At 47.0% G+C, this 11,778-nt stretch overlaps 1 protein-coding gene across 1 annotated transcript; it reads right to left on the bottom strand.

Moving 5' to 3' along the window:
* Nucleotides 1-5,693: 5,693 nt before the first annotated feature.
* PKDREJ (polycystin family receptor for egg jelly) lies at nt 5,694-11,717 on the bottom strand (the record flags this gene model as incomplete). Its single annotated transcript, XM_083860312.1, has 1 exon — nt 5,694-11,717. The coding sequence occupies one exon, from the start codon at nt 11,715-11,717 to the stop codon at nt 5,811-5,813; it is 5,907 nt and encodes a 1,968-aa protein (XP_083716438.1). The 3' UTR covers nt 5,694-5,810.
* Between the last annotated feature and the right edge of the window lie 61 nt (nt 11,718-11,778).

The raw sequence follows: 11,778 nt of genomic DNA, 5'->3' as shown, positions 1-11,778 counted from the left end.
TTGATCAGGTAGTAGATAAAACAGCAGAACCTTCTTACTTGCTAGTTAATCCCCAGGTGAACAACTTTCTTCCTCCCATTCCTTAGTTCTACATCCCTGAAGGCATGTTTAGGTCACCTGTAGCTGCCTCCCTGCTCTTCCTTTGAGGTGACTTTCCTTGGGTTCAGCATGAATTACCCCAGGACTGTAATTTCACCAACTGTGACCATTCAGAACTTCTACCCTCACTCACTCTCTCAAAGATCACTTGATTGAATTAAACCTTGATTTGTTGCAGCACCCTTTTCCCTCAGGCTGGGGGGTTGTGCTGGCATTGCTATGCTTTCTCTGCTTGAGAGGAACAGAGATCCCTGCAGGCTTCCCTCTAGGCATGGCAAGCCCCAAGCCCTGCTCCTGAACAACAGCTTCCATGGATTCCCCACGGCAGCAGCAGGATAGACAGTCTAGGTGGTCACAGATGTGAAAGCCAGAGTGTTTTCTGAACAGCTGTAGGGAAAAAGGAGCATCACAGACAGGCAAATCAAACCCCTTCCTTAGGTAAAAAGACTTTCTGAACACACAATGAATCTCAAAAAGGTATCTATACCTAAGATCCATGATTTAAGAAAGCTGAGAAACCAACACTCAACAAAAACCTAGCTCAAGTGCCCCTCACTCAGAGATGGCATGCAGTCTGCTTTAAATTAGGCAGCATTCAATAAGAACTTCAAATTAGGTGAGAATTTAAAGCTTCACATGGGAAGGCTGCACAAGGCATCATCTACCCGTAACACAAGAGACCCAAGCACTGAAGTGCTGCTGAAGTGATCATCAGTTCTGGATCACAGAATTGTTATTCTTTGCCAAAATGGAAAAACCAGACCTGAGGTCTGATTTCATTAAATCTCCTTCTGGTTCAGCCACAGTAAAAAAATTAACCTACAGCCATAGTAACCCTCTGTCCTGAACTAATTTTTGTCTTCCTTCTGAACTGCAGCTCCCTAGTAGAAATTTGTTACATTAATAGCCATAGTGGGGAATAGCAAGTTGCTCTATTAATATATAAGTGATGACCATTGCTTTTTATGTTGTCCTTAAAGAAAGTTAAGTGCAGGGCCACACATGTACCACTGAAAGTATCAGCTTTGTTAAGCACAATCTAAACTTAGTGCAATACTTTCCAACAGAGTCTGAAAATAGGAACACCAAGATTTTAAGGAAATAGAGAAGGAGAGGCTAACACAGTATGTGGGGAAATAAGACACTACCATTTGACATAATCCTGAAGGGAAGAAATACAGCCCCAGTGATTAATCTCCCTACAGAAAGCAAAGTTGGGAGTGTAAGGAAAGACTCAGCCCCATGACATGGGGTTGCATGTGACAATGTCCGTGCTGTGGAGCTGGTGCCCACTATCTCCTGTGGCCAGGAAGGTGTTCAGCATTAACATACCTGGGAAAGGGAATTTTTTTCCAATAAAGTGTGACCTCAGCTCTCATTTTGTTAGGACTGAGCTTGACTTGGGGACTGCAGAATGAAGTAAAGAAAAACTATCCAGAAGGAAAAGCGAACAAAACTCCCAGAGGGGTGAGGGGTATGGGGTGAAGAGTGCCAGCTTCAAGAAAGCCTGGGAATAAAAACAGGCCTGTCCCTATTATACCTACAACTTCTGCAGCCATGCTCATTTCCTCTGGGACATACTCCTTGAGGTTTGTTATCCCATCTGGTGTGAACAGTAAGCACAGAAAAGCACCAGAGAGATCCACTGGCAGCACATCTGATAGAGCAAAGCCCATGGTCACCCAACCCTTAGAAAGTTTTCATTTCCAGGGCACTTGCTGGGAATTCTGTCACAAAAAATTGCAAACAGGTTCCTTGTTTCACACCAAGGTCACTTCACTGGTTACAGTTTACAGTGGAAATAAAGTCTTTTAGTCAAGGGTGAGCAGCTTCCAAACTCCCTGACATACATCTATGTCAGAATTCTTGTCTTCTAGCCATGTAGCAATATGGAATAAGATGAATTCAAGCAGGCACGATACTTCCTGAATTTTTAGCAATGTCTTCAGGTTATTCTGCTCACCCCTGTCAGAAAGACTTTGCTTCCCAACTAGTCCTTGGATTACTTTGCCAAAAAAAAAAAAAAAAAAAAAAAAAAAAAAAAAAAAAAAAACAGGTACTGAGGCTGCACTTCTTTCAACACCTGATGCATCAAACAGGTATCAAGGCACATATATAAGAACCACTGCCATAATTCTCTGTAGGACACAGAAAAATATGTGTTCTTAGACAGCTGAAGACCTATTTTATCACTGATATTGCTTTTGTGCATGCTCTGTACCCTGCACAGTCTGCTCTCCAGAGGGTCTACACTTACATTCTTTCCTCCCAGAAGTTCTTTTGGACGAATTTAATTCTCTGCTCATCACAGGTACAACAGAAAAAAAAAAAAAAAAAAAAAAAAAAAAAGTGACTTTTTCTCATATGGAGAATGTAATCATGGATGGAGATATGCAGATCCTAGAATTCACTAAAACCAAAGTGGGCTGCTTCTCCTGGGTCCCATGCTCTGACTTTTTTACCCAAGCAGCTCAAAATCCACTGAGAATTGGCAGCATCCTCAACATGTCAAGGTATTTAATAAACTTTTCTTTGGCTTTAGATCTCCACCTGTCCAGCAAACACAGACAGGTTTGACTAAGATTTCACTGAAGTCCAAAAGGAAAGTGTGGGCTCAGAGCAGAGCAAATTAAGCAGCAGAGCTGATGGGGTCTGGACAGAAATTGTACATTGCCCATGTTTTTCAAAGAGCTGGCTATAAGTCTAGGTAGATAAAAACACTGTGATGTTTCATGCCAGATTTAAATGTGTGCTTCCTCTCTGCACATACCCATGGCTCCAAGCACGGTTAGTGAGTAATAACTTCACTCATGTTGGGAAAATTATGACAAAATAAATGAACAGCTGGGGGAGAAGGCGTAGTGCAAAGTTTTTATGGCTTGTAGTTAAAAGCAGACTTCAAAGGAAGCAGCACTATTCAGGTGTTAGATGGGCAGCAAAAAAGAAAACAGAAAGAGCAGGTGCAAATGCTTTCACCAGGCTTTGACAAAAAGATCAAAAACCACTTGGCAATCCTCTTCTGCTTTTTTCCAGGCCTGGACTAAAGAACAAAGAAGCCCAAACCATTGCAACCACACAGATAACTGATTTCTTTCTTAATCCAAATCTCAGGTTTTGCCTATCTATTGGGAATTTTGGGGCTTTTTACACCTTTTTTGGTGTAGTGACTTTTGTGCTAGTAAAACCACTGTTTTAGTCAACAGATGCAAGGAGAGCTTGGCATCTCAACCAGCCTGGGGAGCACATCTCCATTACAAGTCACTTTTCCAGGAGAACCCTGGTATTTTCCTACAAATCTCATCAAACAAAAACCTTCTTTGGTCCGAACAGCCTCAGACTGCTGCATCTGGGCAGAATAAAACTTTCAGGGGACCCCTCATCAGGTTTTTGACATAACTTTGTCATATTTGCAGAGATCACAGACTCTGTTTGAGGCAAGACACCAAGTGAGACAAGGCATCACTGATGTTTTCATTGTAACACCTTCTTTGCCGGTAATTCCCATGGGAAGTTAAGGGATGAGGAAAATATTTCTGGTATGGGATGCAGAAGCATGAAGGTCCTATGTTTTGTTTATACAAAGCATGCCATTTCAGCTGTAAGAATATAGTTACATATTCTTACTACTAGTGCACAGATCCCACTTTTTTGGCTCCAAGGAGTGGGAAGACAGTGGCCTGTGGCTCGGGAACCGTGAGTGTCTCCCGGTGGGCAGTGCCCGGCTGCTTTCCCCGCTCCGGGCTCTGCCATCCTCCCCCTCTTCTCCCGGTTTCCCCTCCCCTGGCTGGCGTTCCCGGCACGGATCTCGGTTCTCTGCCCGGCTCCCCTTTGCCCCGCAGTTCCCGGCTCCCCCAGGCTCTCCCTGGGTCCCCGTTTCCACCCCAAAGGGATCTCCCAGCTCCTTTGGTCCCCCGCTCCTGGGTCCCCTCCTCTCCTCCCCGATTCCCGTGTGTCCCTCCGCCCTCTATCCCGCATTTCCCGTTGCTCCCGAGCTCCTGTTTCCCTCCCCATTCCCGCCGGCTCCGGCTCCCCTCGGCGCGCACTCTCCACAGTTCCCGGGGCTGCCCCTTTCCCACTTCCCTTTCCCCGTTCCCATTCCCGGTTTCCTTTCCCAGTTCTCGTTCCCGGCTACCTTTCCGCGTCCCCTTTTCCCCGTTCCCGGTTCCCTGTCCCCGTTCCCATTCCCTTTACTCGTTCCCCGTTCCCTTTCCCCATTCCCGGCTCCCTTTCCGCGTTCCCTTTTCCTCGTTTTCGGTTCCCTTTCCCGTTCCCGTTCCCCATTCCCTTTTCCTTCTCCCCTTTCCCCCGTTCCCTTTTCCCTTTCCCCTTTCCCTTTTCCCCGTTCCCCGTTCCCTTTTCCCCATTTCCTTTCCCCGTTCCCCGTTCCCTTTTCCCTTTTCCCCGTTCCCTTTTCCCTTTCCCCGTTCCCATTCCCTTTTCCCTTTCCCCGTTCCCTTTTCCCCTTTTCCCCGTTCCCGTTCCCCACGCGCCAATTCCGGGCTCCGGCACGGGGCAGGGGCGGCGGGCGGCCGGCAGGGGGCGCTGTGTCCCCATGAACGCGCCCTGCTCGCCCTCGTTCCCTGCTCGGTCACTGGTGTCCCCAGAGTGTCCCCAGCCCTCGGGATGGACACACACGCCTTCCCAGTTCTCGGGGTGGACACGCCGAAATGCCTTCAGGGTATTTTTTGCTCAGGCAGAAGTGAGAGCCATGCTGAGCACGGAGCATCACCTTGGGCATCACCTCTGCCAGCTGGGCACAGGGGTTGATACTGCCACTGAAGCATTGATTTAGAAGAGTTAAAGACTTTAGTTAAAGTAGATAGTGCTGAGGTAAAGTAGCTAAACTTCCCTTTTTGTTAACAGAAGCCAGACTGAAGGAACTGATAAATCATGGAAGGAACTGATAAATTGTGGAAGGAACTGATAAATCGTGGAAGGAACTGATAAATCATGGAAGCTGTCAAACTAGGCTTTTGCATCCTGAATAATCAATAGACCTCATGAATACAATACAATCATAAATCAAACAGTCCTGGAAAAACAGGATTCAGCCACATAACACTAAAGGTTAAAAGCTCAAATAGAGGAAGACCCATCTTGCTTCATCATTTTTGGACCCCACCCTATAAAAAAGACCACCGACCCATTTCAAAGAACAAACTCCCCATGCTTAATGGCTTTTTGGGCTAATTACCATACAAAGCGGGGAATGGGATGTACCAGAGTTATGAATATGCATTTGTGTTTTGGGTATTCAATACTCCTGGACATAAAAGACCCTGTGATCATCTGTGAATTGTGGTGTATATTTGGGAGCGATCCTGCATGCTGCCTGGCGTCGTAATAAACATACACTTTCTAACTTTAAACTGTTAGAGAGTCTTTGTCCGTCATAGTTGGATATTGGTATTAGATCAATATCCATAGTTTTTTAAATAATTCACCACGAGATACAATGTCATGCTTGGCCACAAAATTTGGGTGGGAGAAGTTTTTTTAAAGCAGCTTCTACTCAGGGACTGGCTTTAGTGGAAACTGTTGTGGAATATGCAGGATTTAATAGCAGTGATAAAAAGGCGATGGACGAAAGCTTTCATAGAAATAAGTGCATTTATTTTAATTTTTGCTCTTCTCAGGCAAAGAAGCTGAATGTTTGTTTTTGTCAGCTTCCAAAGGCTGATATTGCTTGGTGCCTCTGACATCAGCAAGTTTCAGGTACGTTTCCCACTTTTTTCACCTGAGTCAAGCTCCACACGCTTTTCCTGAGTTACCCATCTGATGTCATCCAGGTATTTTGGACGAATTGTGCTCAGAGCTGAGAAAAGTAAGGATTTCAGAATTGAATGGAAAAACACGTTCTCAAGGAAGGAGGTTCCAGATGCTATGAGCCACTCTCGGGAGGTCTGGTAGCCATAGGACAAGCCATAGAGCACAATGAAGAAGGATGAGAGCACAGTTATGCTCAGAACCAGTCCCCAGGCCACAGAGATACACCACCAGCACAGCAAGGGCTCATTGTCTGGGATCTTGCGAAGCTGCCTGATGGTAGTGCTCAGTCTCCTAAATTTGGAAAAGACGCCCCCTTCTGCAATATTGGACTTTGACTTCTGGGGCTTTTTATCCACAGTCGGTTCCTCTATGTCGATTACGTTTGCCTCTTTTTCAGATATTACGCAACTATTCCAGTACTTAGAATCTACCTTTGGGTACATCTTAGTCACAACAGGAGGAGGATCCCTCTGGGAATACTTAAATAAGGCGATTATTAATATTTCCACAGGGAGGGTAAGCAAAGCACATTCAATTCCTACTGTTATTGATCTCAAATACCTCAGGTACGCTGGAGTTTCAAGATCTTTTTCAGCATTAAAGAACATAATGTTAACAAGCAAGGTGAATAATATTACTGCTAAAAACGTAGACAACCTTTGGAACCTGGTGAAACCCCCAGTGACAACAGGAGCAAAAACCGAGAGCCATAGATGATACTCTGTCAGTCTCCTATTAAAATTAATAAGAAAATAGTCAAATTTGGGTACAGGTGTCTGGGGGTCTGCAACAGAAAATTTCCAGTTTCGTGAGGGTTTGTCTGTGTTAAGGTAAAGCCATTTTCTGCACAGAAAGAACCAGACCTTCCTGGTGGACATGTCCTCAACTTCAGCTCTGCTTAAGAACCAGGTTGGAGGTTTGCTCTCATTGCTGAGCCTGATCCTGAAGGAATGAATATCTCCCAAGTTTTTCGTAGTAGTTATCAGAAAGCAATCAATGCTTCCCCGTTGGAAAGCTGGAGAAGGCTGGTGCCATAAACAACGGAATTTACTCCTGCCACGCTGGCCGATGAGCTGCAGAAAGACCTCTCCTTTGGTCCCTGCATTACAGCGACTGCCTGTGTACAAAGTGACCAAAAATATCCCTTTATCAGAAGCCTCGTTGTCTGGCAGAACGATAATGTACTTGATCTCCTTCTCAACCCTGTCTTTTCTTATAGCCCAGCAGCACAAAAGCAAGTAGACGGCAAAAATAGCCAGCACTGTTATGAGGGTCAGTGGGTTTTTAGGTAAGTCTACTATCAGGTTTCTCCCCAGATCTACCGTGTTGGGAAGAACTACCACTTTGGCTGCCAGGAACTTGATGCTGGGTGCAGGAAGGGCTGCCAGACTCCTGCGTTTCCGCACGGACACACAGATACAGTGTACCTTCTGCCAGTTGGTCAAGGGGCCGACCACGCACGTGTCTTTGTTCCACTGACTCCCAACTCCATCCATAAATAGGCAGTAGTCATTAAAGACGTATATGCCCACCAGTTTCTGGTTTGGGTACCTCAAGATATAGCGTGTTTCCAAAACAATGGAGATGTTCTGAGTGTCTGCACCGCTTTCCTGCACTATGGTTGACAGCAGGGTGTATGGGAGACAGACTATATAGGGACCTGTAATCCTACAGTCGTCAACGGTCCCATTTCCAATTGCAACTGTTGGCTTGTTATGAGAAGCAGCGAACGAGGCTATGGGCTGAGTGTCAGTGAGATTGGTATCTGTAAATATCAGCACTTTGAAAGTAGCTTTTAATTTTGTCACAATCTCGAAGTATATGGTCGGGGTAGTTTTATTGATCTCAAAACTAAACCCTCCAGTTGTGTAAGTTTCTGTTTTATCGGGTCCCATTACTAAATTAAAAGTTGTAAATCCACCTTTCCTGACAAGAAAAATGTCTGCCCTTTCAGGCGTGGCCGGAACTAGATCCCTATTAGGCTTAGTCTCTGCCATTCTAAACCCCATGACCATTGATGCGATATCTGATGTGTAACCTAACCAAGGGAAGGGGCTCTCATCAAATTCAAAAATGGCAGTGGAAAACACAGTATTCGGGGTCACTCCTGAACCATTTCCTGTTTTCATTCTTGGATAAAAGCAATTGTGGCAGGTGTCTGTTGAAAAATGATTTGAAATGTTCCAGGCTTCATTTTTCTTCAGAGTGATATTCCAGTGTCCTGTTTCTATTAGAGTTTCTACTTCTTCAGGGACTTTTCCCCAGAAAACTACATCTGTTACAACTTCCATGATGGAGAAAATATGTTTAACTCCATCTGCACTGACATTCTTGAGACTCAGAAGATCAGCTCTCAGGACATTGGACAAGCATCTTAGTATTCCACTGGACTGAATTTCTGCATCCTCAGACCATTCGAGCTGACTTCTCTGTTTCTTCAGAACTTCTGTTACTTGTGTCAGTTTCCCAATGGCAAGGTCTTGTGACCTAAAATTCATTCTCTCAACTGCCTCCGTGACTTCAGAAAGAACAGCCGCTACTTGGTTGACTTCCATGATGTTATTTACTGAAATATTCAAGGCTATTTTAACCACAGTTTCCCGAAGCGGAGCCTGAGGGAGCTGGACAGCTGGTGTCTCTTTAACAGTGTTTAAGAGTGAGGCTGCAAGATAAGCCAAATAACCAGCTCTAAGACGATCCCCAGTCTGCTTAGCAGACGCGCTTAAACGCCTTGCTGAAGCCAGCAGTTCACGAAACACATCCGAAAGGGGTTGAGTTTTAAGGGGCTTCCTTACACGGACACGTAAATTCACCTGGGTAAACGCCTCGAGAGAATCGTGGACTTGGACGTAAAGCGTCAAACCGTATTTGCGAGAGCGCTCTCCGACTGGGAGAAAAGACGGAGGAGTTGTAGGCTGAGAACCAAAGTACAGAATTGTGCCAAATGTGTTTTCCACCACAGAACTCACTGTGGTAGCTTCGGTGGGTACTATCACTTTATACGTCAGAGGTAAATCGTTGTCAGAAAATCCTCTACAGCTAACAACAAATTTTGTCAGAAAGGCTACACCGTAGCGGGGGCTGATGTTACACGTGCCGCCCCGAGGTGGAGTGTTCACTGAAAAGGCTGTTCTGAAGTATGTGCTTCTACCATCCCAGGTAGTTACAGTTAAGTGAAGTATATAGTATCGATACACAGGGTTTGTGAAAGCCATGGCATGTATAGACAGGTAAGCCCCAGTCCTCCCCGTTGATGTTTTGGAATCCCAATCAAAATGAACTTCTTTAGCGGCGTCTGAAAGAAGGGTCCAGTAATATTGTGGCCTGTTGCTTGGTTTACAGTTTGAGCATTTTCCAGATAGGGAAAATCTCTCTGTTGGAATTAAGCTGGCACCACAGTTTTCAAGGCATCTCATAAGGACAGAGAGTGGAGGGCCAGGATAGACCTCTACAACTTGATCAGCATAAGCCTTCCTTCTGCCCTTTTCAATCATCAGGCGAAAGTAGTATAAGGTGTTTCCTGCGAGGGATTCTGCTGGTATTTTTTGAATGGGACCTGAGGGTGTTATCCATCTCAAATCCTTCTGGAATGGATGGCATTTGCTTTTCACTTTGAATTTCATGGTTTTATAGTCTGCCAAATCTTTAGTGCAATACCAAGTAAATTTCATTGGTCCTTCCTGTGAATCAGGATCAGAGGATTTAGAGCCATCAAGAGTCCAGCTCTCAGCAAAACGCACTCTGCGGACCGAGCCTCCTGAAATATTTGCCAACAGATCAGCTCTCTCAATCTCAACATAAATCGTATCATAGGCCTGGAGGACTATTGAGGTCCTAATTGGAATTACCTCAACATTGAAATAAAACAGATACAGCCCGTAATCTAAATAATTACTGGGAACAGTTAAATGTATCATTTTTACGCCAAACATTCCAGAAGTGTTTACTGGCTTTGACCAGTCCGGCTCAGTTTTTGTGTCCTTAGCAGGATAGACGTGCCATAAAGGATTGATAGATATGCCAATGTGGCAGTCTACCTCCAACTTGACAAAGAGGAAAAATTGTGATGCCTTTTTCTTGTACAAGACTATGTCTTTGTAATCAGGTCTCTGAATCCAACACCTCAATATCTTGCATTCCTTTTTCTCACAAACCACCGGTGTTTCTATGGTTTTTGCAGTATAGTTGTTGACCCTGATGCTTAAAAGAGCTGGCGTAGGTGCATTGCTGGTGCAGTTCACTTTTGCCACAAACCCTGTGTATTTCTCTGCATCAAAGGGAAGAGCAGAGCGACGGACAAAACGCGCGGCATTTTTTACGTGGTCGTGGTACGTGTACGTGCTACTCTGCACAACGTGGTCTTTTTTGGTGCCAAAAAGCTGTAGATGGAAGGTCCACTCGCACTGTAGCATCGGAAGCTGTGCGGGGATAAACCACACTAAATAACTAAAGTTCTGCAGAAAAGAAGGACGGCCGCTGCTGAAAACGTGGACGTCAAGGTCCCTTTCTGCCAGTGGCCTAATTAAAACCCTCTTCTGGTTCATATAAAGGTACATTTTGAGCTTGTACCACTGTAAGGCCAGAAACTCTATGGTGAGTAAGTAGGAGAGCTCCTTGTATTGGTAGAATACAGTGCGTGTGTTAGAGTGATCTGTGGAAAAAATGCTGTTGTTGTCTTTAGATGTGTGAAATGTTCCCTGGTTGTACCTGAAAATGTAAGTGCTGCTGTTGGTCTTCTCTGGACAAAGGTTGACATGGATGGGAGCTTCTTTGCCAGCAGTTAAGTTCAGGGTACCATTGTGCAGGTGCAGTTCCCCGGCCAATTCCTCAAATCTCTTCCCATGAACATGGAAGTACATGCTGGCCACCACTATCTCATCCAGGCTCTGAGGTGTAGAAACGGCACAGAAGTTGCTCGACAGCCTAAATGAACTGTAGGAGCAGTGCCAACCTCCCACAGCCCGCGTGTCCACCAGCCTGTAGGCAAGTGTACTCGGGCTAAGGGGCTGGAGCCACCAGGACAAGCTGAGGGGCTGCTGAGGAACACTAAGGAGCTTGGAGCTGACGCTGAGGACATGCACCAAGTCAGGCTCCACCTTGATAAGGAGGCTGAGGCTGATGTCAGGCATCTGCTCAATACGGAGCAAAGCCAGGTGGGTCCCGGGGCGCCTGTAGCGCACGGTCAGGCGGTAGCTGTAGTAGCTGGCACAGGTCTGCTGCAGCTCAGCTGTCGGGTAGGCAGCAGGTGATGGCGCATCCCGGTGCTCGCTGCTGGCAAGGAGGAGGGTGGAGGGGACAGCTCCGGGGCTGCTGAAGCGGTACTGCCAGCCGGCGCTGCTGAGGCGCGCACACCAGCCCAGCTCCAGCGGCCGCCACACGTGGGTGATGTGTGTCTGCGGCCACAGCACGAACAGCCGCACGTCCTGCCCCCAGAGCTCCACGCTGACATTGCGGTGGAAGCACTCGGGGGCAGCGCAGGAGGAGGATGAGCACTGCACTGTCACAAGGCTGGAGACCCCGGCTGATGGAGCTTGTCCTGCCTGCAGCACCACCCGGCCTGACCAGCCTGAAATATTCCTCACGGGGGCCGAGTTCAGGTACCAGAGGCAGCACGGCGGTGATGGTGACCGCTCCTCCTCCCCCTCGGGCCCTGCTCCCGGGGCGGGCCGGTAATGCAGGCTCACGGTGCTGTTCCACAGGCACGACACCCTGTGCTCGCTGTCCCGCCGCTGGAAGACCTGCCCGTGAGGGCCCGGGCAGCTGACCCGCAGCGGGGACGGCTGGAGGCGCCCCGGGGAGCCGCGGCGGCAGCAGGCGAGCAGGAGGAGGAGGAGGAGGAGCGCGGCCATGGCGCCCACAGGGGACGGGACGGGGGACGCTCGTTGGGGAGGCCCAACGGGTGGGACAGCA

This window comes from Zosterops lateralis, assembly GCF_965231275.1.
Source record: "Zosterops lateralis genome assembly, chromosome: 4".
Classification (NCBI taxonomy): Eukaryota; Metazoa; Chordata; class Aves; order Passeriformes; family Zosteropidae; genus Zosterops; species Zosterops lateralis.
This window is presented reverse-complemented; position numbering and strand designations above follow the sequence as displayed.